At 39.5% G+C, this 21,872-nt stretch overlaps 1 protein-coding gene across 2 annotated transcripts; it reads left to right on the top strand.

Annotated features, from left to right (window-relative positions):
- The first annotated feature begins 245 nt into the window (after positions 1-245).
- LOC134302466 (EEIG family member 2-like) lies at positions 246-18,274 on the top strand. Of its 2 annotated transcripts, XM_062987573.1 has the most exons (12): positions 249-433; positions 628-663; positions 7,069-7,189; positions 9,093-9,122; positions 9,779-9,895; positions 10,272-10,318; positions 11,659-11,744; positions 11,986-12,087; positions 13,668-13,878; positions 14,025-14,161; positions 17,635-17,698; positions 17,879-18,274. In XM_062987573.1, exons 3-12 carry the CDS (start codon positions 7,118-7,120, stop codon positions 17,919-17,921), a joined length of 909 nt encoding a protein of 302 aa, XP_062843643.1. In that variant the 5' UTR covers positions 249-433; positions 628-663; positions 7,069-7,117; the 3' UTR covers positions 17,922-18,274. The 2 variants fall into 2 exon arrangements, with proteins under 2 accessions (XP_062843642.1, XP_062843643.1); XM_062987572.1 differs by having other exon boundaries at positions 246-663.
- The last annotated feature ends 3,598 nt before the right edge of the window (positions 18,275-21,872 follow it).

The raw sequence follows: 21,872 nt of genomic DNA, 5'->3' as shown, positions 1-21,872 counted from the left end.
ACAGTAATTGTAGAACTACAAAGTTCTACAGATATACTGTGTATATATACAATGTAATGACACATTCAGTTTTTAAATGCAAATCATCAGATATTGTTTTTCAGTGAAGAGGTCCAGCAATATAAAATATATGTATTTTTCACTTTGTTTTTGGCACGAATTACTGTCCGTAACAAAAAAAATCTGTTAAATTTGTTTACTTTTGACTCGTCGAAACTGCTCTTCGCAACGAGTCGACTCCCAAAGTGTACCGACTCGCTCAGAACGACACACCGTTAACAGGGGGTGAGGTTAGTTCCCGGTAGAGGGCAATGATGCTACTCATAGTCAACTGAAGTAAACATAATGAGGAAGAAAATATAAATATAAATCTTAAGTAACATCGTGGCAGCGTCAGTAGAGAAGTAGAAGTGATCCAGTGTCGAGTAAAGCGGTACTGTATCATATACAGTACATACAAACTTCAGCGTCTCATCCCTGTGCTGCTATTATAGCATTTTTAACTGCACTTAACTCAATGTCTTTCATTATGATGAGGAAAAAGAGGTTTAAATTTAAAGTGGATTTTGAACTAGAAGAGCTCTCTTCTGTACCGTTTGTTAACGGGGTTTTATTTTGTAAAATCAGATTAACAGATGGAGGTTTTACAGAGGCATCATCGAGGTAAGAACTTCTTATAAACTCTTTATACTTTTACCAATAACAGTAATATATATATATATGGTATCATAAGTTACATGTAAAACAGCTGCAACACATCTGTAACATTATCATTACATTGCTTATATTGCTGCTAAGTAATCATAAATAATCTTTAAAGATTAATTTGTGTTTATTTGATTTGTTCAAGAAAGAAACGATACAAATCTTCAAGTTTCCATTCCTTATAATTAATACTTTCACTTAAAAGTAAATAAATACATCAGTTTTACCTTCAGATCTCTGGAAATTGTGTTTTTCTCTAACAAAATGTGTAAATAAAACATATATTTTTAGCTTTTTTAACGATAGGTGTTTTAGACTCAGCACCTCGAGCTGAAACACAAGTTTAAAAGTGAAACAGTGAGGAAAATTCAGATAAACACAGATAAAATTAATAGTCAATAAATACCTCAATTTTACCTTCAGATCTCTGGAAATTGTGTTTTATTTTCTAACAAAATATGTAAATAAAACATATATTTAATAATAGCAAATAGGCTTTACGTTTATTGTAAATAAACTATGATAGACTTGATATAATAAACCTAACCATTAACTTTCTGATTTGTAGCTTTGTAGGGTCTCTGTCATTATTGACATACATTTGGAAACAGTAATAATTAAGAGAGTTTTAGCTTTTCTATGTCAATCTTTTAATACATTAAACCATGATATGCTTTTTTTAACGATAGGTGTTTTAGACTCTCAGAAAAGCTGATTCTCACAATTTTCAGCACCTTGAGCTGAAACACAAGTTTAAAAGTGAAACAGTGAGGAAAATCCAGCTAAACACAGATAAAATTAATACCTTCTCTTAAAAGTCAATAAATACCTCAGTTTTACCTTCAGATCTCTGGAAATTGTGTTTTTTCTTTAACAAAATATGATATGTAAATGAAACATATATTTAAGAATAACATGTTGTATCATAGGCATATAGGCTTTATGTTTATTGTAAATAAACTATGATAGACCTGATATAACAGACATAACCATCAACTTTCTGATTTCTAGCATTGTAGGGTCATTATTGATATACATTGGAAACAGCTGGAAACAGCTGTGAAAGCATCTTTTATTGTTAATCATTTTGATTTTGATCTATTCTTTGATCCAATTCTTAAAGAAAACCTTTAGTAGAAGTTTAGTAAGCAATAAAAACTATCTACTGTATATGAGCCAAGAATATTGGCTTTACTTTGAGTTTTAAGGTATTTTTTCCCCATAAGAATGTATAAAAAACCTGTTAATGCGTTCCATGGTCCTGTGGAACTGCATATATTTTATATATAACCGCTAATGTAAAATAACGGGGTTGTTTTGGACACTTATACACTGAAAATAACACAAATATAATATAAAAACACTGAAATACAATAAAACTTGGTCTTGGCATTTACTTCTTTATTTTTTCCTTATGCATCTTAATTAGTGGAGAGAACTTATGAGCGGTAATAATTAAGAGTTTTAGTGTTTCTATGTCATTCTTTTAATACATCAATAAGTCACATCAAGCTTTTTTTTAACGATAGGTGTTTTAGACTCTCTCAGAAAAGCTGATTCTTACAATTTCTCAGCACCTTGAGCTGAAACACAAGTTTAAAAGTAATTCAGATAAACACAGATACATGTGGAGATTTTAGAGTGGATTTGACAGTTATTCCATACAAATGCAGAGCAAAACCAAAGACACAGTGCAACAGTTAATATACAGGGTGGGCCATTTATATGGATACACCTAAATAAAATGGGAATGGTTGGTGATATTAACTTCCTGTTTGTGGCACATTAGTATATGGGAGGGGGGAAACTTTTCAAGATGGGTGGTGACCATGGCGGCCATTTTGAAGTCGGCCATTTTTGATCCAACTTTAGTTTTTTCAATGGGAAGAGGGTCATGTGACACATCAAACTTATTGAGAATTTCACAAGAAAAACAATGGTGTGCTTGGTTTTAACGTAACTTTATTCTTTCATGAGTTATTTACAAGTTTCTGACCACTTATAAAATGTGTTCAAAGTGCTGCCCATTGTGTTGGATTGTCAATGCAACCCTCTTCTCCCACTCTTCACACACTGATAGCAACACCGCAGAAGAAATGCTAGCATAGGCTTCCAGTATCCATAGTTTCAGGTGCTGCACATCTCGTATCTTCACAGCATAGACAATTGCCTTCAGATGACCCCAAAGATACAAGTCTAAGGGGGTCAGATCGGGAGACCTTGGGGGCCATTCAACTGGCCCACGACGACCAATCCACTTTCCAGGAAACTGTTCATCTAGGAATGCTCGGACCTGACACCCATAATGTGGTGGTGCACCATCTTGCTGGAAAAACTCAGGGAACGTGCCAGCTTCAGTGCATAAAGAGGGAAACACATCATCATGTAGCAATTTCAAATATCCAGTGGCCTTGAGGTTTTCATTGATGAAGAATGGCCCCACTATCTTTGTACCCCATATACCACACCATACCATCAATTTTTGTGTTCCAACAGTCTTGGAGGGATCTATCCAATGTGGGTTAGTGTCAGACCAATAGCGGTGGTTTTGTTTGTTAACTTCACCAGTCACATAAAAGTTTGCCTCATCACTGAACAAAATGTTCTGTGTAAACTGAGGGTCCTGTTCCAATTTTTGTTTTGCCCATTCTGCAAATTCAGTGAGCCAATCTGGGTCATCCTCGTTGAGATGCTGCAGCAGCTGGAGTTTGTAAGGGTGCCATTTGTGAGTAGCTAATATCCGCCGAAGGGATGTTCGACTGATGCCACTCTCCAGTGACATGCGGCGAGTGCTACGCTGTGGGCTCTTGCTGAATGAAGCTAGGACAGCCACTGATGTTTCTTCATTAGTGACAGTTTTCATGCGTCCACATTTTGGCAAATCCAACACTGAACCAGTTTCACGAAACTTGGCAAGCAGTTTGCTAACTGTAGCATGGGAGATGGGTGGTCTCGTAGGGTGTCTTGCATTGAAATCTGCTGCAATGACCGGGTACTGCGTTCACCAGACATCAACACAATTTCTATCCGCTCCTCACGTGTTAACCTCTGCGACATGTCAATGGCTGTAAACAAAGAGAAGCTTGTAAATAACTCATGAAAGAATAAAGTTACGTTAAAACCAAGCACACCATTGTTTTTCTTGTGAAATTCTCAATAAGTTTGATGTGTCACATGACCCTCTTCCCATTGAAAAAACTAAAGTTGGATCTAAAATGGCCACCATGGTCACCACCCATCTTGAAAAGTTTCCCCCCTCCCATATACTAATGTGCCACAAACAGGAAGTTAATATCACCAACCATTCCCATTTTATTTAGGTGTATCCATATAAATGGCCCACCCTGTACTACTCATCAGTGAAAGAATTAAGTAGACTTACATGTGATTGCTGATTAATTGGAAAGCATACAAATGACTGAAGTTTCTTTTGATCAACAGAGTTCTGTCCATATTGTTCTTTTCTGTATTTTGATTGTATCTGTATGTTGATTGTGTCATCTAATGCTTTAAACAATACAGTACTACTATTAAAAACATAATATGAGTAAAAGACTATCTGCAGGACAAAAATGAGTTAAGGTACAATTATGTAATTCAACATGTATGTAAACTTTGGAAAATAGTTAGTGCTCTTTTTATCCAAACCCAAACAACAAGAGCCATTATCACTAAAAAAGTAACTAAAGATTGTGAAAGACATTGACGAACTGAGGTCAGTGTCCATGACTTCATGATAATGAAAATACACTGATCAGTCATAACATTAAAACCACCTCCTTGTTTCTACACTCACTGTCCATTTTATCAGCTCCACTTATCATATAGAAGCACTGACCATAGTCCATCTGTTTCTCTAAATACCTTTTTAGCCTGCTTTCACCCTGTTCTTCAATGGTCAGGACCCCCACAGGACCACTACAGAGTAGGTATTATTTAAGTGGTGGATCATTCTCAGCACTGCAGTGACACTGACATGGTGGTGGTGGTGTTAGTGTGTGTTATGCTGGTATTAGTGGATCAGACACAGCAGCGCTGCTGGAGTTTTTAAATACCATGTCCACTCACTCTCCACTCTATTAGACACTCCTACCTAGTTGATCCACCTTGTAGATGTAAAGTCAGAGACGATCGCTCATCTATTGCTGCTGTTTGAGTCGGTCATCTTCTAGACCTTCATCAGTGGACACAGGATGCTGCCCACAGGGTGCTGTTGGCTGGATATTTTTGGTTGGTGGACTATTCTCAGTCCAGCAGTGACAGTGAGGTGTTTAAAAACTCCATCAGCGCTGCTGTGTCTAATCCACTTATACCAGCACAACACACACTAACACACCACCACCATGTCAGTGTCACTGCAGTGCTGAGAATGATCCACCACCTAAATAATACATGCTCTGTAGTGGTCCTGTGGGGTCCTGACCATTGAAGAGCAGGGTGAAAGAAGGCTAAAAAGGTATGTAGAGAAACAGATAAACTACAGTCAGTAATTGTAGAACTACAAAGTGCTTCTATATGGTAAGTGGAGCTGATAAAATGGACAGTGAGTGTAGAAACAAGGAGGTGGTTTTAACGTTATGGCTGATCGGTGTATGCCAGTGTATTCATAAAAAAACATAACCAGTTGCTAAGGGTACTTGTGGCATTAAAGTATCGGCATCTGTTATAAAGTCTGTTCTAACTGGAAAGTGAAACCACGTCGTTAGGTAATGCCAAGCGAGGTTTGCTATTTTAAAAAATGCTGCACGTGCCCCTGCCCAATGGCGTTCACAGAGAAAAGTGGTCACGCGGGTGAGTCAGCGAGAGGAAATGTGCTGCAGTGAGTGTAATGAGCCGGTCCATGCCTGCCCCTCCCTCCCGACTGTATCCATGTGCATTTTCCAGATGTGTAAACATTAAGACTGCCAGCACTTTACAGAGCTGCGTTCAGTCACGAGTTTATTACTGCTGTGCTGTTTTAAGTGGTTCTGGAGTGGCGTTGAATTTAAAAGGTGTTGAGTGTCAAGGTATTTTTTCCCATAAGGATGTTTGGGAAACCACAATCCACAGTCCCGTGGAACTGCATATATTTCAGGCTAATGTAGAATAATGAGGTTTTGACACTAATACACTGAAAATAACACAAATATAATATAAAAAAACACAGAAATACAATTAAAAACAGTTAAAAATTAATATAAAAATACAATAAAACCTGCACGTTGCCTTTACTTCTTTTTAATGCATTTTTCTCTCCATTTTTAGCGCGTCCAATTTGTACCCGATTGCGTTATGCTTTCTCTCTACTGGTGCTGACCCCTGGCCCTGATTGAGGAGAGCGAACTGACACACGCCCCCTCCATTTACATTTACATTTTCTGTATTTAGCAGATGCTTTTATCCGAAGCGACTTACAGTACTGTGACAGTATATTACCTAATCAATTGAGGGTTAAGAGCCTTGTTCAAGGGCCCAACAGTGGCAACCTGGTAGTGGTGGGGCTTGAACCAGCAACCTTTGGATTACTATTCGAGTACCTTAACTGCTAGGCTACAACTGATCCTAGCGGCCCCTCCGACACATGAGCAGTACCCGACTGCAGCTTTTCACCTGCATGAGACGAGTTCATATGTGGATCAGCTTTGTGCACGGAGAGCCACACCCTGATCAATGCATTATTCCTCGACTCTGTGCAGACGCCATCAATCAGCCAACAGAGGTTGTAATTGCATTAGTTATGAGGAGGTCCCTATCCGGCTCCCTACCTGGATGAACAACAGCCAAACGTTGTTCATATAGCCGCCCCACCCAGCCGGATATTCGAAATTTCAGCTCTGGTGTTCTATAATTTTAGGGAAGGTTTTCTTGCCATGCTCAACAGGGGTTTTTGGTCTGTTGGTCCTGTATGCTGTAAAGTTGTTTTGAGACAGTGTGAATGTTCTCTGGAAAATTAATGAATCCAACGATATTAAATAATGGAACACTAGACTCAGCTCTGCCATCCGGCTGGGTAGGGCGCCTACATGAACGACGATTGGCTGTTGTTCATACAGGGTGGGAGCCAGACAGGGAACTCTTCATAACTGAGCGAATTATGACCTCTGCTGGCTGGTTGATGGTGCCTGCACATAATCGAGGGATAATGCGTTGATCAGGGTGTGGCTCTCTGTACACAAAGCTGATGCACATAGGAACTCGCATTGTGAAGGTGAAAAGATGCAGTCTTCTACTGCACATGTGTCGGAGGGGGCGTGTGTCAGTCTCTCTCTCCTCAATCAGGGCGGGGATCAGCATCAGTAGGGTAAATGCACTAAAGCACTACATTGCCATGTAGTGTGACATTTGGTTACATGACTTCTAACATTTCTCCTCTTCCTTTTTCAGAGAGTCGGTTGTAGCGAACTGTGTACAATGGAGGAAAAAGTTCTCATTCATGTGCAAGATGAGTGCGAGTGCTGGGACTGGAGTTCTGGATCCATGTGTGTGCAGAGTATCTGTGAGAAAGGTAAAGTCTGATCCAGCTGGTTTAATACTTAATATTAAATATTAATAATATTACACTGATCAGCCATAACATTAAAACCACTTCCTTGTGCCGCTCAGGTGGTGCAGCGGTAAAAAGAGACGCGCTGCAACCAGGGCTGGATTCTGAGAAGCGTCGTATCGAATCCAGCCTTGCTTTACCGGTTCGAAGCTGAGTGGCTATATGAGCAACGATTGGCCGGTTGCTCATATGGGGGGTGGGACAAAGAACCGGATGTGGGTCTCTCTCTGTCAGAATGCGATTGCGTTCTCTGCCGGCTGATTGGAGGCGCTTACACAGAGATGGGAGAGGGTGCCCTTAGGGTGTGTCTCTCCGCATGCAACGCTGGGTGGCGCCAAACTCGTCAATGTGTGGGTGGCAAAGATGCATCTGGCTGCTGCTCGTGTTTCGGAGGGGATACGGGTTAGCTTCAATCACCTCCGTCAGGGCAGGGTTCGGCATAGACAGAGAGGAAGCACGATGCTAATTGAACAATTGGATGCACTAAAAGGAGAGAAAAAGGGGTAAAAATTAAAAAAAAAAAACACTTCCTTGTTCCTACACTCACTGTCCATTTTATCATATCAGCTCCACTTACCATATAAAAGCACTTTGTAGTTCTACAATTACTGACTGTAGTCCATCTATTTCTCTACATACTTTTTTAGCCTGTTACAGGACCACTACAGAGCAGGTATTATTTAGGTGGTGGATCATTCTCAGCACTGCAGTGACACTGACATGGTGGTGGTGTGTTTGTGTGTTGTGCTGGTATGAGTGGATCAGACACAGCAGCGCTGCTGAAGTTTTTAAATACCGTGTCCACTCTATTAGACACTCCTACCTAGTTGGTCCACCTTGTAGATGTAAAGTCAGAGACGATCGCTCATCTATTGCTGCTGTTTGAGTTGGTCATCTTCTAGACCTTCATCAGTGGTCACAGGATGCTGCCCACGGGCGCTGTTGGCTGGATATTTTTGGTTGGTGGACTATTCTCAGTCCAGTAGTGACAGTGAGGTGTTTAAAAAGTCCATCAGCGCTGCTGTGTCTGATCCACTCATACCAGCACAACACACACTAACACACCACCACCATGTTTTTGTCACTGCAGTGCTGAGAATGATCCACCACCTAAATAATACCTGCTCTGTGGTGGTCCTGTGGGGGTCCTGACCATTGAAGAACAGGGTGAAAACAGGCTAAAAAGTAGAGAAACAGATGAACTACAGTCAGTAATTGTAGAACCACAAAGTGCTTCTATATGGTAAGTGGAGCTGATAAAATGGACAGTGAGTGTAGAAAAAAGGAGGTTTTAATGTTATGGCTGATCAGTGTATATTACTAATATTATGAAAGGTAACTCAAAATCTTTGAACGTTTCCCTTAAACTCAACATGAACAGTTGCTTTGTTCAGTGTTCGGCTTGAGCGGTGCAGTAATACGCCATCAAAGTCTGCATATTTGTGTAAAATAAGCATCAGATTCACTCTGAAAGCGGCCACATGTATCTGTGTTTAGCTGGATTTTCCTCACTGTTTCACTTTTAAACTTGTGTTACAGCTCGAGGTTCTGAGAAATTGTAAGAATCAGCTTTTTATTTCAGTGTTTTTATATTATACTTGTATAAGTGTCCAAAACATCCCCATTATTTTACATTAGCCTAAAATATATGCAAGTCCACATGACCATGGAACGCATTAACAGGTTTCCCATACATCCTTATGGGAAAAAATACCTTGAAACTCAACGCCACTTCTAGAACCAACTGATGTTGAGTTTCAAGGTACCACTGTACCAGCTAAATATCATTTCTCTGTATAAACTATTACATATTTTCTATCTGTGAAGATTAATCAGTATTTTTTCCCTTGTTTTTTACCTGTAGGAGCTTAAAGGTGGAAAGTCATTTAAAAAGGTATTTAAAAAGTCACTTATTTATATTAAAATTAGCATTTTTTTACTACCAAGTATGGCTAACACACATTTATACAAGCTTGTACACACATACACACACACACACACAAGTATCCACCCACTCAACATTTGGTAAAGATGATCAATTTAGGTGATCTCCTTTGTTTACATTTTCAGCATTTAGCAGATGCTTTTATCCAAGTGACTTACAGTACTGTGACAGTATATTGTCTAAGCAATTGAGGGTTAAGGGCCTTGCTCAAGGGCCCAACAGTGGCAACCTGGCAGTGGTGGGGCTTGAACGGGCAACCTTTGCATTACTAGTCCAGTACCTTAACCACTACGCTACAACTGTCCTACTGTTTACTGAATATTTGTCACTGTAAGATCAGTACAGCACTGGAGTCTTTGCTTTTGTGTGTGCTAATGCGCTGCTGCTTTTATGTCTTGTTTGTACATTGAGTAGATATTTCTTCCTACTGATCAAAAATCGTTCAAACATTTATTAGGTTTTTTAGAAATCATATTCCAAAACCTAAAATTATTGTAGCTACAGGCTATAAACTTCATATTACCATTGGTAGTAAAACCAGTACAGGTATGTGACCTATAGCGTAGACATATGACAATAGCAGTAATTGTGTCTGTGTGTTACAGCTTGGTTTTGTTGATCTGAACCTGGCTGAGTTCGCTGGCTCAGGATGCACAACACGCCGCTGCCTCCTGGAGGGCTATGACACCAAGCGGACCCGCCAGGACAACTCTATACTGAAGGTGCACCCCACATACAGATACATTTATAGCGGTGTGAAGAAGTAACCACCTCCTTTTTGATTTAACACCATAAACCTTATTGCACCCCTAACTTAATAGGTGATTGTACTCCGACCAGGCGTAACATTATAAGCATTATAAGCATATAATCTTAGCAGCAATGACTGCAAATCAATAATAATTATTACTGGGTTTTAATAATTGCAGATATTGCAGGACTCACAGGTCACCCATGTCTTGCCGCAGTAACAAACCCCCACACCATCATGCTTTGCCATTTCCGGTTAAGTTTTGGGGAACATAATATTTAAAAAGCATAATTATAGCAGATAAATGTTTAATTTGTAATAAACAAGACTTTTTCTCTTTTTAATAGGTAGTCATCAGTTTGCAGCTGATGTCAGGTGATCCCTGCTTCAAAACGTAAGATCAGAAAACACTAGTGTATAATATACTATTGTGAATAACCCAGACTGTGGTGTTAACAATGCAAGTAACAATGCAAGCATGCAGCAGGGGTGCATGTCTGTGCAAGCAAACATGAGTCTCGGCTGCGTGTCTTGGTTTATAAAACGATCAGTTTCTGTGGTTTGTTCTCTCTGTTTTAAGGGCTCACAGGAAGTCTGGGTTACTCACTTCCTGGCATCTGTCTCATGTACCCGTATGTGTTGATAGCTGCGAGGCAGCAGTTGAGCTCCGAAACTAAAGCAGTTAGTTTTGTGCACGAGGTGTTGTCATGTTTGAACAGGAAAGGTCCTTCCCCAAACTAAGTTGGAAGTCATTTTGTGATGAAGTGTTAGGATTTTCTTTTTTCTCCCACTTTAGCGCATCCAATTTCAATCATCCTCTCACTGATGCTGGTTCCTGCTCCTGATTGGGGAGGACGAGGCTGCTCCACGCCCCCCTCCAGCATGTGCACAGCAATCGAACATCTTATCACCTACACTTGACGAGTGCAGTGCGGTACAGCGCCGTGTACGAAGAGCCACACCCTCTACCGCACTCCTTCCCCATCTCCGTGCAGGCGCCACCAACCAGCCAGCAGAGGTCATAATCGCACTAGTCTGAGAGAGAGTCCCCATCCGGCTTAGTCCCGCCCCTTATCTGAACAACAGGCCAATCGTTGTTCATGTGGCCGCTCAGCCTCAGCCGGCAAGGCAGAGCCGAGATTCGATACGATGTATTCGAGATCTCAGCTCTGGTAAAACGGCGTGTGTTTTACCGCTGCGCCACTTGAGCGGCCTATTTCAAATTATAATGGTAATAAAAAGGTGCTAAGTATGTACACCGATCAGGCATACTATTATGACCAATTCCTAAAATTGTGTTGGTCCATCTTTCGTCAAGGCATGGACTCCACTAGATTCCTGAAGGTGTCCCGTAGTATCTGGCACCAAGATGTTAGCAGCAGATCCTTTAACCCTTGTAAGGGTAATCCTGCTGAAAGAGGCCACAGCCATCATGGAATACCGTTTCCATGAAAGGATGTACATGGTCTGCAACAATGCCAATAAAAACCCAGTACCAGTATGCTTAATTGTATGCACCTATTTGCAATGGGTGTTGCTGAAATTATTGATTGCAGTAACTGGGTTCTCCATATATCACTTGTTCAAGATTGTAGTCCGTCCAATGTGCTCGGGTTTAAGAGATCACATGGTTCTGCACATAAAGTACAGATGAGTGTACAATTCAACTTTATTGATGCAACTGTGTATGCGCCCTTGTGTGCAGGTTAATCAGGTGTTATTTTTCTATTTAAGGCCCATGTCTACATCAACGACCATCAGTTATCCTGGAGAGACAGAGAGTCTTCATGAAGACAGGAAAGGTGGCGAGATTACAAATGGTATGATTGGCTGTGTGAGCTATACATTGAGCTTGACGTTCACAAGGACAAAAATATACACCTCCAAATGTCTTAGTTACATTAATTGTTACATTAATTGACTTCAGCCTGTGACTTCTCAGTGCCTGTATAAATGGGACTAGTTTGACTGCCGCCTTGATGTAAATGGAAAATAAATGATTCCTCTTGGCTGTTTCCGTAATGTGAATATAGGCATTTAAACATGTCCTGTTTGCTGTAGAAAACCCAGGAAAAAGCCGCTCTGGTTCTCTTCTTGATGAGTATGGGGGACGTGGTCACTCCAGAACCTCTAGCTACGCCAGCCAGCTGTCTAAGCTATCAGGTTTGTAATATGCCATGTTTTTAAGATTGTATTTAAAGTATTTATGGTAATTATTATGGTAATTATTAAATACTTGGTGCAGAGATGTTCACAAGTCACAAAATACGAGTCCGAGTCAAGTCACGAGTCAATATAATATACACAAAACATATATAAATAATGACAATGACAGATTAGTAACTGTATTTTGCCGTTTTACTTAGTGCTTTTACTTTCCTAGTCATTGTGCAAATAAATGTACTTTCTGTAACAAGAAGGTACCAGTTAAAAGCTTAAACTGATACGTTTTGTTTTCATTGCAAAACAAAAGCGCTCGATAAATCACGGCACAGCGGCCAAAATCCAAAACACGGCAAAAAACTCAAAACGACTGCTTACCTTAGCTTATGTTCCTCCAGATGCTATTAAATTTATAAGCGTGTGTCCCATTAGGAATAGAATACGTTATTTTGTAATATGTGCTTATAATTAAAAACCTCCAAACTGCCGCTCAGGTGGCGCAGCGGTAAAGTACGCTAGCGCACCAGAGTTGGGTTTCTAGATGCATCGTATCGAAACTCACCTCTGCCATTCCGAGTGGGTTGGGCGGCAGTATGAACAACGTTTGGCTGTTGTTCAGGGTTAGGGGTAGAGTCGGAGCATAGGTCCTCATAACCGGTGCGACTGCGGCCCCTGCTGGTTGACTGACGGCGCCTGCACAGGGCTGAGGAATAACATTGAGGGGGGGGGGGGTGACCCTCCGTGCGCAGTGTCTCTCGGTGTATGAACTCGGCTCGTGCAGGTGAAAAATGCAGGCCGTACTGACTGCGTGCCGGAGGGGGCGCAAGTCAGTTGAGTGGCGTCCTCAGTCAGCGGCAAAAGGGTCGAATCAGTATAAAGGACACAATCAGGGTAATTGGACACGATTAGAATAGGGATAAAAATTGGGGAAAAAAAAGATAAAAAGTTAGAAATAAACGTTAGAAAGCCAATCAAGCGTTTCATTACCACGTCATCTGTGTGACGCAAACTGAATAAATGCAATAACAGCATTTCTTACTAAAAATTCAAATCAGAAGGTCTGATTGGTTCAGAAAGCGCTCTTTCAACCTTTAGCGCCAATTCTGTAGGAGCGTTCCATTTACCCCAGTTGTTCCTGTGAAGTGCACCACGTAGGGTATTCCACTATATTAAGTGAGATTCCAATCCAAAGGTAATGAAAATGTTTAAATGAAGTGAACTTCAAACTGTGTAGGGAGTAGGGAGCGACGCTTCATCACTGCGTGCGTTGTGGGTTAAGACGACCAAAATGGGTTAATTGTCACATGTAACTAATGTTAATACATGCTGACGCTAAAGACTTTTGTTGTTTACAAGTTTACACTTTTTGCGAGTCTGAGTCATTTAAAACAAGTCCGAGTCGAGTCCAGCTTCGAAAAGACCTTCTTCTGTTCCAGTGTGACAAATAACCCATTTGTATTATTTAATAAATGGCAATAATACACCTCATACAGTATCTAACACCTACATTGTTTAATATGATAATTTGATAAAACAATGTTAGTATTGATTATTATTACTCTTCACCATATCTCTGATAGACTACAGTACAAGTCACTCATGCTCCTCTAGCCTGACTGAGCTCTCCCACAAAAGGAATATGTCTGTGGGTAGCGCCTCCATAGGTGTGGGCAGCCTGCCAGAGATCGAGGACAGAAAGACTTTCCCTCCTCATCCTACTCACTCTACAGCTAGCGAACCCCAAAACCTCGCCTCTCTGTTACATCCCAACAGCACAGACAGAGCCAATAGGTACGCAAGCACATACGTTTGTATGTTTAAAAAAAAAAAAAATATATATATATATATATATATATATATATATATATATATACATATACATGTTTGCATTTGCACTGTTTACCTAGTTTTGGTATTTATGCTTGCTTTTGTGTCAGGCACCTCACCAAGCAAGACTCAGTAGAATCTCAGTTGAAGAGAATGGATGCTACAAGAGTAGATGCAGATGACATAGTGGAGAAGATCTTACAGAGCCAAGACTTCAGCCACAGTATTCTGGACTCCAGTGCTGAGGGTGGGTTCACATCTTTTCCACACACAATTCAACATACAAACACAGTTAAAGGGAATCCATATAAACAAATGAATCATTCTTTTACTTGACTACTAAAAGTAAAAATAATGCAAGAGGTTGTAAATAAAAAGATTTATATAATACTTTGATTTGAAATGTATTGTACTTTAATTCTGGTTTTTACATCTTTAACAGATGAATGTAAAATATCCAATGTTACAAAATATTTTTAGTCAGTGGAGGATGTGAGTGGTTTCTTTCTCTGTCATATGCTCGTGTATGAGTCACGTGCAGGATCATGGTTTATTGTGAATATCCTGGTTACTACACTAAAAACAAATAGAAGACGCGCTTAGTTGTCACCATGTGTGTTTGAGGTAAATGTGGTATTTCTAAAAAAAAAAAATCTTACATCTTAATTCTGCATCAATGCAAATTTTGATATTAGATTTCACTTTCTTACTTTGGAGTTTTTAGATTTCAAGTTAGATTACAAGTTTTAACTTTGAACCAAACTGCTTAAATCATGAATCTGTGGGTTTTATTTATTTTTTTTTGGCTATTAAGCAATTTTTTATATTTTGTTTCTCGTCTCCTAGCATTTGTAGCACAAAAACATTCAGAATTCTTATACTGTGGTACCTTGAAACTCAATCTTTTAATCAAAAGGCATTGAGTATCAAGGTCTTTTTTTTCATAAGGATGTATGAAAAGCCTGTTAATGCATTCCGTGGTCATGTGGAGCTGCACATATTTTAGGCTAATATAAAATAATGGGGTTGTTTTTGACACTTGTAAATAAGTATAATATAAAAACACTAAAATACAACTGAAAACCAGTTAAAAATCAATAAAAAATACAACAAAACCTCTACTTTACCTTTACTACTTAATTGTTTCCTTATGCTTCTTAATCGTGTAGATTCTTGATTTTGGAATACCATATTTCTTAGTGAGTGCTGTAATTCACACGAGAAGCAAAATCTGCTTTTGCACTGGCTGTGTCGTTATTTCCTATGAAGTGCGAGTGCACAAAGCTTAATGTGACTTATTGTACTAAAACGAGCGAGGAATTTCATTAGCGGAGAGAACTTATAAGCAGTAATAATTAAGAGAGGTTTAGTGTTCCTATGTCGCTCTTTTAATACATTAAGTCACATTGAGCTTTTTTTTTAACAATAAGCATTTTAGACTCACTCGAAAAAAGCTGATTCTCACAATTTCTCAGCACCTCGAGCTATAACACAAGTTTAAAAGTGAAACAGGAGGAAACTCCAGCTAAACACAGATACATGTGGACGGTTATTCCACACAAATGCAAATTCGTCTCATATTTGCACTTTATTGACGTTTTACCGCACCACTTAAGATGAGCGCTGAACAAAGTAGCTGTTTGTTGTTAATTTGAAATTAAATTAATTAATTAAAAAGTAAACGTTGAGTTTAAGGGTAAAAAATTTCTCAGCGAAGGGCACTGAGTTTCAAAGATTTTGAGTATAGGGGTCATTGAGTTACAAGGTACCACTGTACTTATACTTATTTACACTGTAAAATTTTTACAATTCTATAACTTTATTAACTTGCATTACAGCCTTTAAATGAAGTACTTTCACCATATATTCACTATTAGTTGTATAGGAACTACCTATGCTAAGTACATTTGCATTCATCTTTACAAATACAGTTCTGAAAATCTAAGTCTTAAATACAACTACAGAGCCGTACTTGCATTAGGATTTTTATTTATAGTGTTTAATCTGTTGGGAAGTCTTAAGTGATAATTCTTGATTTTAGTAAAACTAGGGTGATTGAGATTGGTTAAAAATAACAATCCAAACCAAACATACAGTATAACCAGTTAAAGGTCCAAAGACCTGAATGTAAAGCCCACAGGAACAAAGTCTCTGGCACAAGACTCTCTACTAGCACAAAGGTCTTACATTTCAAAAGTAGATTTGCTCTAGGTTAAATCAGGTCACAACAACAATCACATGCTTACTGAACAAGCACTGAGTCAGATATTCTGTTGGAAGTTGTTGCCTGCAACACATAAAAAAAAGCTGGGACAGAGCCATGTTTACCACGGTCACATCACTGTTTCTTTTAATTATACTTTTTGTCCTTTGTTAATTTAAGCTAATATGTTTTGCTGCTCAACAGTCTGTGTTCGCCGTTGTCTGATTCTCCTATTCATGATGCGCCATGTATTTTCAATAGGACATAGATCTGAACTGCAGGCAGGCCAGTCTAGCACACATACTCTGTGTCTACTAGGTCATACTGTTGTTACTTATGCAGAATAAGGCATGGCAGTGTCTCACTAAAATATACTTGGAATGTTATCAGCTCCACTTTGTAGTTTTACAATTACTGACTGTAGTCCATCTGTTTCTCTGCATGCTTTGTTAGCCCTCTTTCATGCTGTTCTTCAATGGTCAGGACTCTCCCAGGACCATTACAGAGTAGGTATTATTTGGGTGGTGGGTCATTCTCAGCACTGCAGTGACACTGACATGGTGGTGGTGTGTTAGTGTGTGTTGTGCTAGTATGAGTGGATCAGACACAGCAGCGCTGCTGGAGTTTTTAAACACCACACTGTCACTGCTGGACTGATATTAGTCCACCAACCAAAAATATCCAGCCAACAGTGCCCTGTGGGAAACGTCCTGTGACCACTGATGAAGGTCTAGAAGATGACCAACTCAAACAGCAGCAATAGATGAGCGATCATCTCTGACTTTACATCTACAAGGTGGACCAACTAGGTAGGAGTGTCTAATAGAGTGGATAGTGAGTGGACACGGTGTTTAAAAACTCCACTCATACCAGCACAACACACACTAACAAACCACCACCATGTCGGTGTCACTGCAGTGCCAAGAATGATCCACCACCTAAATAATACCTGCTCTGTGGTGGTCCTGTGGGGGTCCTGACCATTGAAGAACAGGGTGAAAGCAGGCTAAAAAAACATGCAGAGAAACAGATGGATTACAGTAAGTAATTGTAGAACTACAAAGTGCTTCTATATGGTAAGTGGAGCTGATAAAATGGACAGTGGGTGTAGAAACGAGGTGGTTTTAATGTTATGGCTGATCAGTGTGTATCTCTCCAAAATACCAATAGAGGCCTCTGCATTAGTGGTACCTTCACAAATATGCAGATCAGGCATGATGGGAGCATTGATGCACCCCCATGCCATTACATTTCTTTGGTCGCAGTTTGGATTATTCAGGAATAACTTAATATTATTATTTTAAAAGGAAATACATTGAATAGTTGCCCTGTGATGGACTGGCGACCTGTCCGGGGTGTTTCCTACCTTTTGCCCAGTGAATCATACCTACCATGAACCTAAATAGGATTAAAAAAAAATAATAAATAAAAGTATATTGATTTGCAATGACTGTATGGTATAATGTTTTGTGAGTTTTAACTGAATGATGTGTTGTTGTATTGTGTCTGTTTTTCAGAGGAAGGTCTGCGGCTCTTTGTTGGCCCTGGTGGCAGCACCACAATTGGCACGAGACACACGAGGTATGTATGTCAGAGCATGTTATGTGCATTACCATAACATCGTTTGATATGAGCTTTAAAGCCTACATACAGTAAGTTTACACTAGAACCTCTAGAAAAACGTTTTAGTATAAAAATGAGATGTATTTGTTCCTGTAATGCAATAGTTTTAATATTTTGTTTTTTGTGTCTGTCTCGTAGGATTGGTGCAGGCGCTTTTGAGCAGGTGGTTATTAAACGCTAGACTGATACAGAGCCGAGATAAGGCGACATCCTGTTCTGATACGTGTGGTTTTGGCATTTTGAAAGACTTGTGGCTAAGCATCAAGACTGAAACATCACGATAGTCACGGAGAGGTCTCGGAACAGGATGCTACATCAACACCGTCTAGTGTTTAAATTGAGCAGGGCATTAGTTTTGCTTCTTTGATAATGCTGCTTTTCTCCCTACAGCTGGTCTGTAATTCTCACACATTAAGGTCAATGGTAACAATACATTTTAGGACTGTAAAGAGAAGCTCTGGAGCTTCTGTTGGATTGATAAATAAGAACTGCTTCTATGTCATGCAAAACGTTTTCTCTGGATGTTTATAAAGTTTTGGTAAAAATCTAATTAAGTGTGCTTCTGTGTGCAATTATTTGGATCGGTCTGTATTTGAAGGTTTACAGCACGTGTTAAACTCAAGACCCTTAAGAGCCATCAAGAGAGTTTAAAAATAGACTGTACACTGTAAAATCATACATAAACTGCACCTCACACAATGCATGTCGATTTCGTGACCTGCAAAGTGACAGCAACCCGCCACTAGATGGCAGTGCTTCCACATCAGTGTTTACCAACAAGTGATGCTGAGAAATATTTACAAATAATCCCAAAATGTACAAGACGAGAAAATTGAAGCAGAAGGAGGGTAAATTAATTAAAGATGGGAAAGTGAATACGAGTTTGTGCTTCAAGAAGAAAAACTGCTATGTCTCTTGTGTTATGAGGCCGTGTCTGTGGTAAAGGAGTACAATATAAATAAAAATGTAGATATACATTATAAATATGCAGTATACATTTGGCATTTTGACACCAAATATAGAATTTAGCCTCCAAGAAAAACATTGACATTTCAATCTATGGAAATTTTTGGCTGGGATGTGCCACAGGCTTGCACATGACAGTGCTGAGAATGATCCACCACCTAAATAATACCTGCTCTGTAGTGGTCCTGTGGGAAGAACAGAGTAAAAGGAGGTTAAAAAAAAGTATGTAGAGAAACAGATGGACTACAGTCAGTAATTGTAGAACTACAAAGTGCTTCTATATGGTAAGTGGAGCTGATAAAATGGACAGTGAGTGTAGAAACAAGGGGGTGGTTTTAATGTTATGGCTGATCAGTTTACATATATACACTCTAAGTCAAAAATTTGTCACTGTTGCATTTAGAATTAAATTTGCATTAAAGTAATTATTATTATTATTATTATTATTATTATTTTGCCCACCACACCACATCAGCGTGTAGCTACAACACCTTGTAAAGTGATCATTTTTAGAATATATATGACTTATGATTAAATTCAATATCGATTATCTGTTTTTGCAAGTTACATGTATGTTTTTTGTGAAATAATTTAAAAAATTTATCAACATTTGTCAGAGTTATGGGCTAAGGTGCAGGGGTCCCTTTTGGAATGTAGTGAAACACACAATTATGTTTATGAAACACTTATTGTGGAATTGGAATATATGAATTGAAAATACAGTGATACCTTGTAACTCAACATCCCCTAAACTCAAAATCTTTAAAACTTAACATGCTTTATCGAGATTTGTACCCTTAAACTCAACGTTTACCTCAACGTGCTGAGTTTTTGTTTTTTATTTTTTATTCATTGAATTTCAAATTAACAATGAGCAGCCGCTTTGTTCAGCGCTTCACTTGGGCGGTGCGGTAAAACGTCATCTAAGTGCAGATATGAAACGAATCTGCATTGGTGTGGAATAACTGTAAAATCCACTCTGGTAGCCTAGTGGGTAGAGCTTTTGGCTATCAACCTGAAGATTGGCGGTTCAAATCCAGGCTCTGCTATGCAGCCACTGTAGGGTCCTTGAGCAAGGCCCTTAACCCTGTCTGCTCCAGGGGCGCCAAACGATGGCTGATCCTGCGCTCGGACCCCAGCTTCCAAACAAGCTGGGATATGCGAAGAAAGAATTTCATTGTACCGTACACCTGTATATGTATATATGAAAAATAAAGGATATCTTTACCTATATGTGTTTAGCTGGAATTTTCTTTCACTTTTTCACTTTTAAACTTGTGTTATAGCTCGGGGTTCGGAGAAATTGTAATAATCAGTCTAAAACGCTTATCGTAATATATCAGCATATATATTGGCATATTCCAAGATGACAATGCCAGGATTCATCGGGCTCAAATTGTGGAAGAGTGCTTCAGGGAGCATGAGACATCATTCTCACACATGGATTGGCCACCACAGAGTCCAGACCTGAACCCCATTGAGAATCTTTGGGATGTGCTGGAGAAGACTTTGCGCAGTGGTCCAAATCTCCCATCATCAATACAAGATCTTGGGGAAACATTAATGCAACTCTGGACAGAAATAAATGTTGTGACATTGCAGAAGCTTGTGGAAACGATGCCACAGCGAATGTGTGCCGTAATCAAAGCTAAAGGTGGTCCAACCAAATATTAGAGTGTGTGACCTTTTTTTTGGCCAGGCAGTGTATTAAATAGTAAAGTGACAGAGTGGCAAGTATTGCACATTGAATTGAATTGGGCCAATATAGCCATATCTACATATGTATATATGGGTGATTCTTCAATTGCGGGCTCTTTTTACCAACTTTTGAAAAATAAAATTAGTATGGATTTGCTAAAGCTAGTCAACAGCTAGTACAAGATGCACTTTAAATACATATAAATAATGTGTAAATTTATTTTGTTTTTGGTAAAGTACTGCCATACTGATGTAAATGGTAATGACGCTGAATAAATATACTCTGTGATCAGGAGGAATACATGATTAAATTACTCACATTTCCAGACATTAAAATGTTAATCTTCTCTCATGGCTGGCATGTGCTTCCTTGCGAGTCTTTGTTTCCATGGTTACAACATAAACAAGTGTTCCCTTAAAATGATTCCCTACAGAAACCATACACTGTTGCGGAAATGATGATAATGCTGGGGACAGTAATATTGTTTGTTTTGTTTGTTTATTAGGATTTGAACGTCATGTTTTACACTTTTGGTTACATTCATGACAGGAAACGGTAGTTTATCTTCACACAAGGTTCATCAGTTCACAAGGTTATATCGAACACAGTCATGGACAATTCAGTGTTTTTGGACTGTGGGAGGAAACCGGAGCTCCCGGAGTAAACCCACGCAGACACGGGGAGAACATGCAAACTCCACACAGAAAGGACCCAGACCGCCCCACCTGGGGATCGAACCCAGGACCATCGGGAGTCAGTGGGCCAGTGATAGCTCAGTGGTTAAGGTACTGGACTAGTAAACAGAAGGTTGCCGGTTCAAGCCCCGCCGCCACCAAGTTGCCACTGTTGGGTCCCTGAGCAAGGCCCTTAACCCTCAATTGCTCATCGTGTTCCGCTCATTGTGTAAGTCGCTTTGGATAAAAGCGTCTGCTAAATGCTGAAAATGAAAATGTAAAAACTAGACAATATAAAATGCCATCGGGAGGGTCGGGAGTTTTCCCGGTGGTCCGCTCTGTATGTGGGCCGCTGAGAGAGTGAAAAATACATTCTGTTTTAAATATTCCTAAATAATAATCCTGAAGTGTGCATTGGCCCACCACAGTATCATCACTGCTTGTCCATTGGCCAATCACAGAAATGTCCCTCCCCCAGGATAAACCATAATCAAAAATTACATTTTATAAAACAGATAGTTCCGCTCCTAAAATCTAATTGGCTGAGTCGCGTTCAAAGCCGTTGTAAAATCAGAGCGGTAGAGAGAACAGAGTGGCGACACTCTCATAGGGAACCGTTGGAAAGGGGGCGGGACATATTTTCTGCGCAGCTTCCGGGTTGTGGAGCTCTGAATAGTTCCAAACATCCCATAGAGCCCCATTCATTTCCACTACTTATCAAGCATTTTTAGCTGTATGTTGCTTTGTTTTAAAAAAATAATGAATTTAATGTCATTAATATACTTAATACTGT

Source organism: Trichomycterus rosablanca, chromosome 25 (genome assembly GCF_030014385.1).
Source record: "Trichomycterus rosablanca isolate fTriRos1 chromosome 25, fTriRos1.hap1, whole genome shotgun sequence".
NCBI classification, from domain to species: Eukaryota; Metazoa; Chordata; class Actinopteri; order Siluriformes; family Trichomycteridae; genus Trichomycterus; species Trichomycterus rosablanca.
The sequence above is the reverse complement of the archived record's forward strand: the minus strand, read 5'-3'. Positions and strand labels throughout refer to the sequence as shown.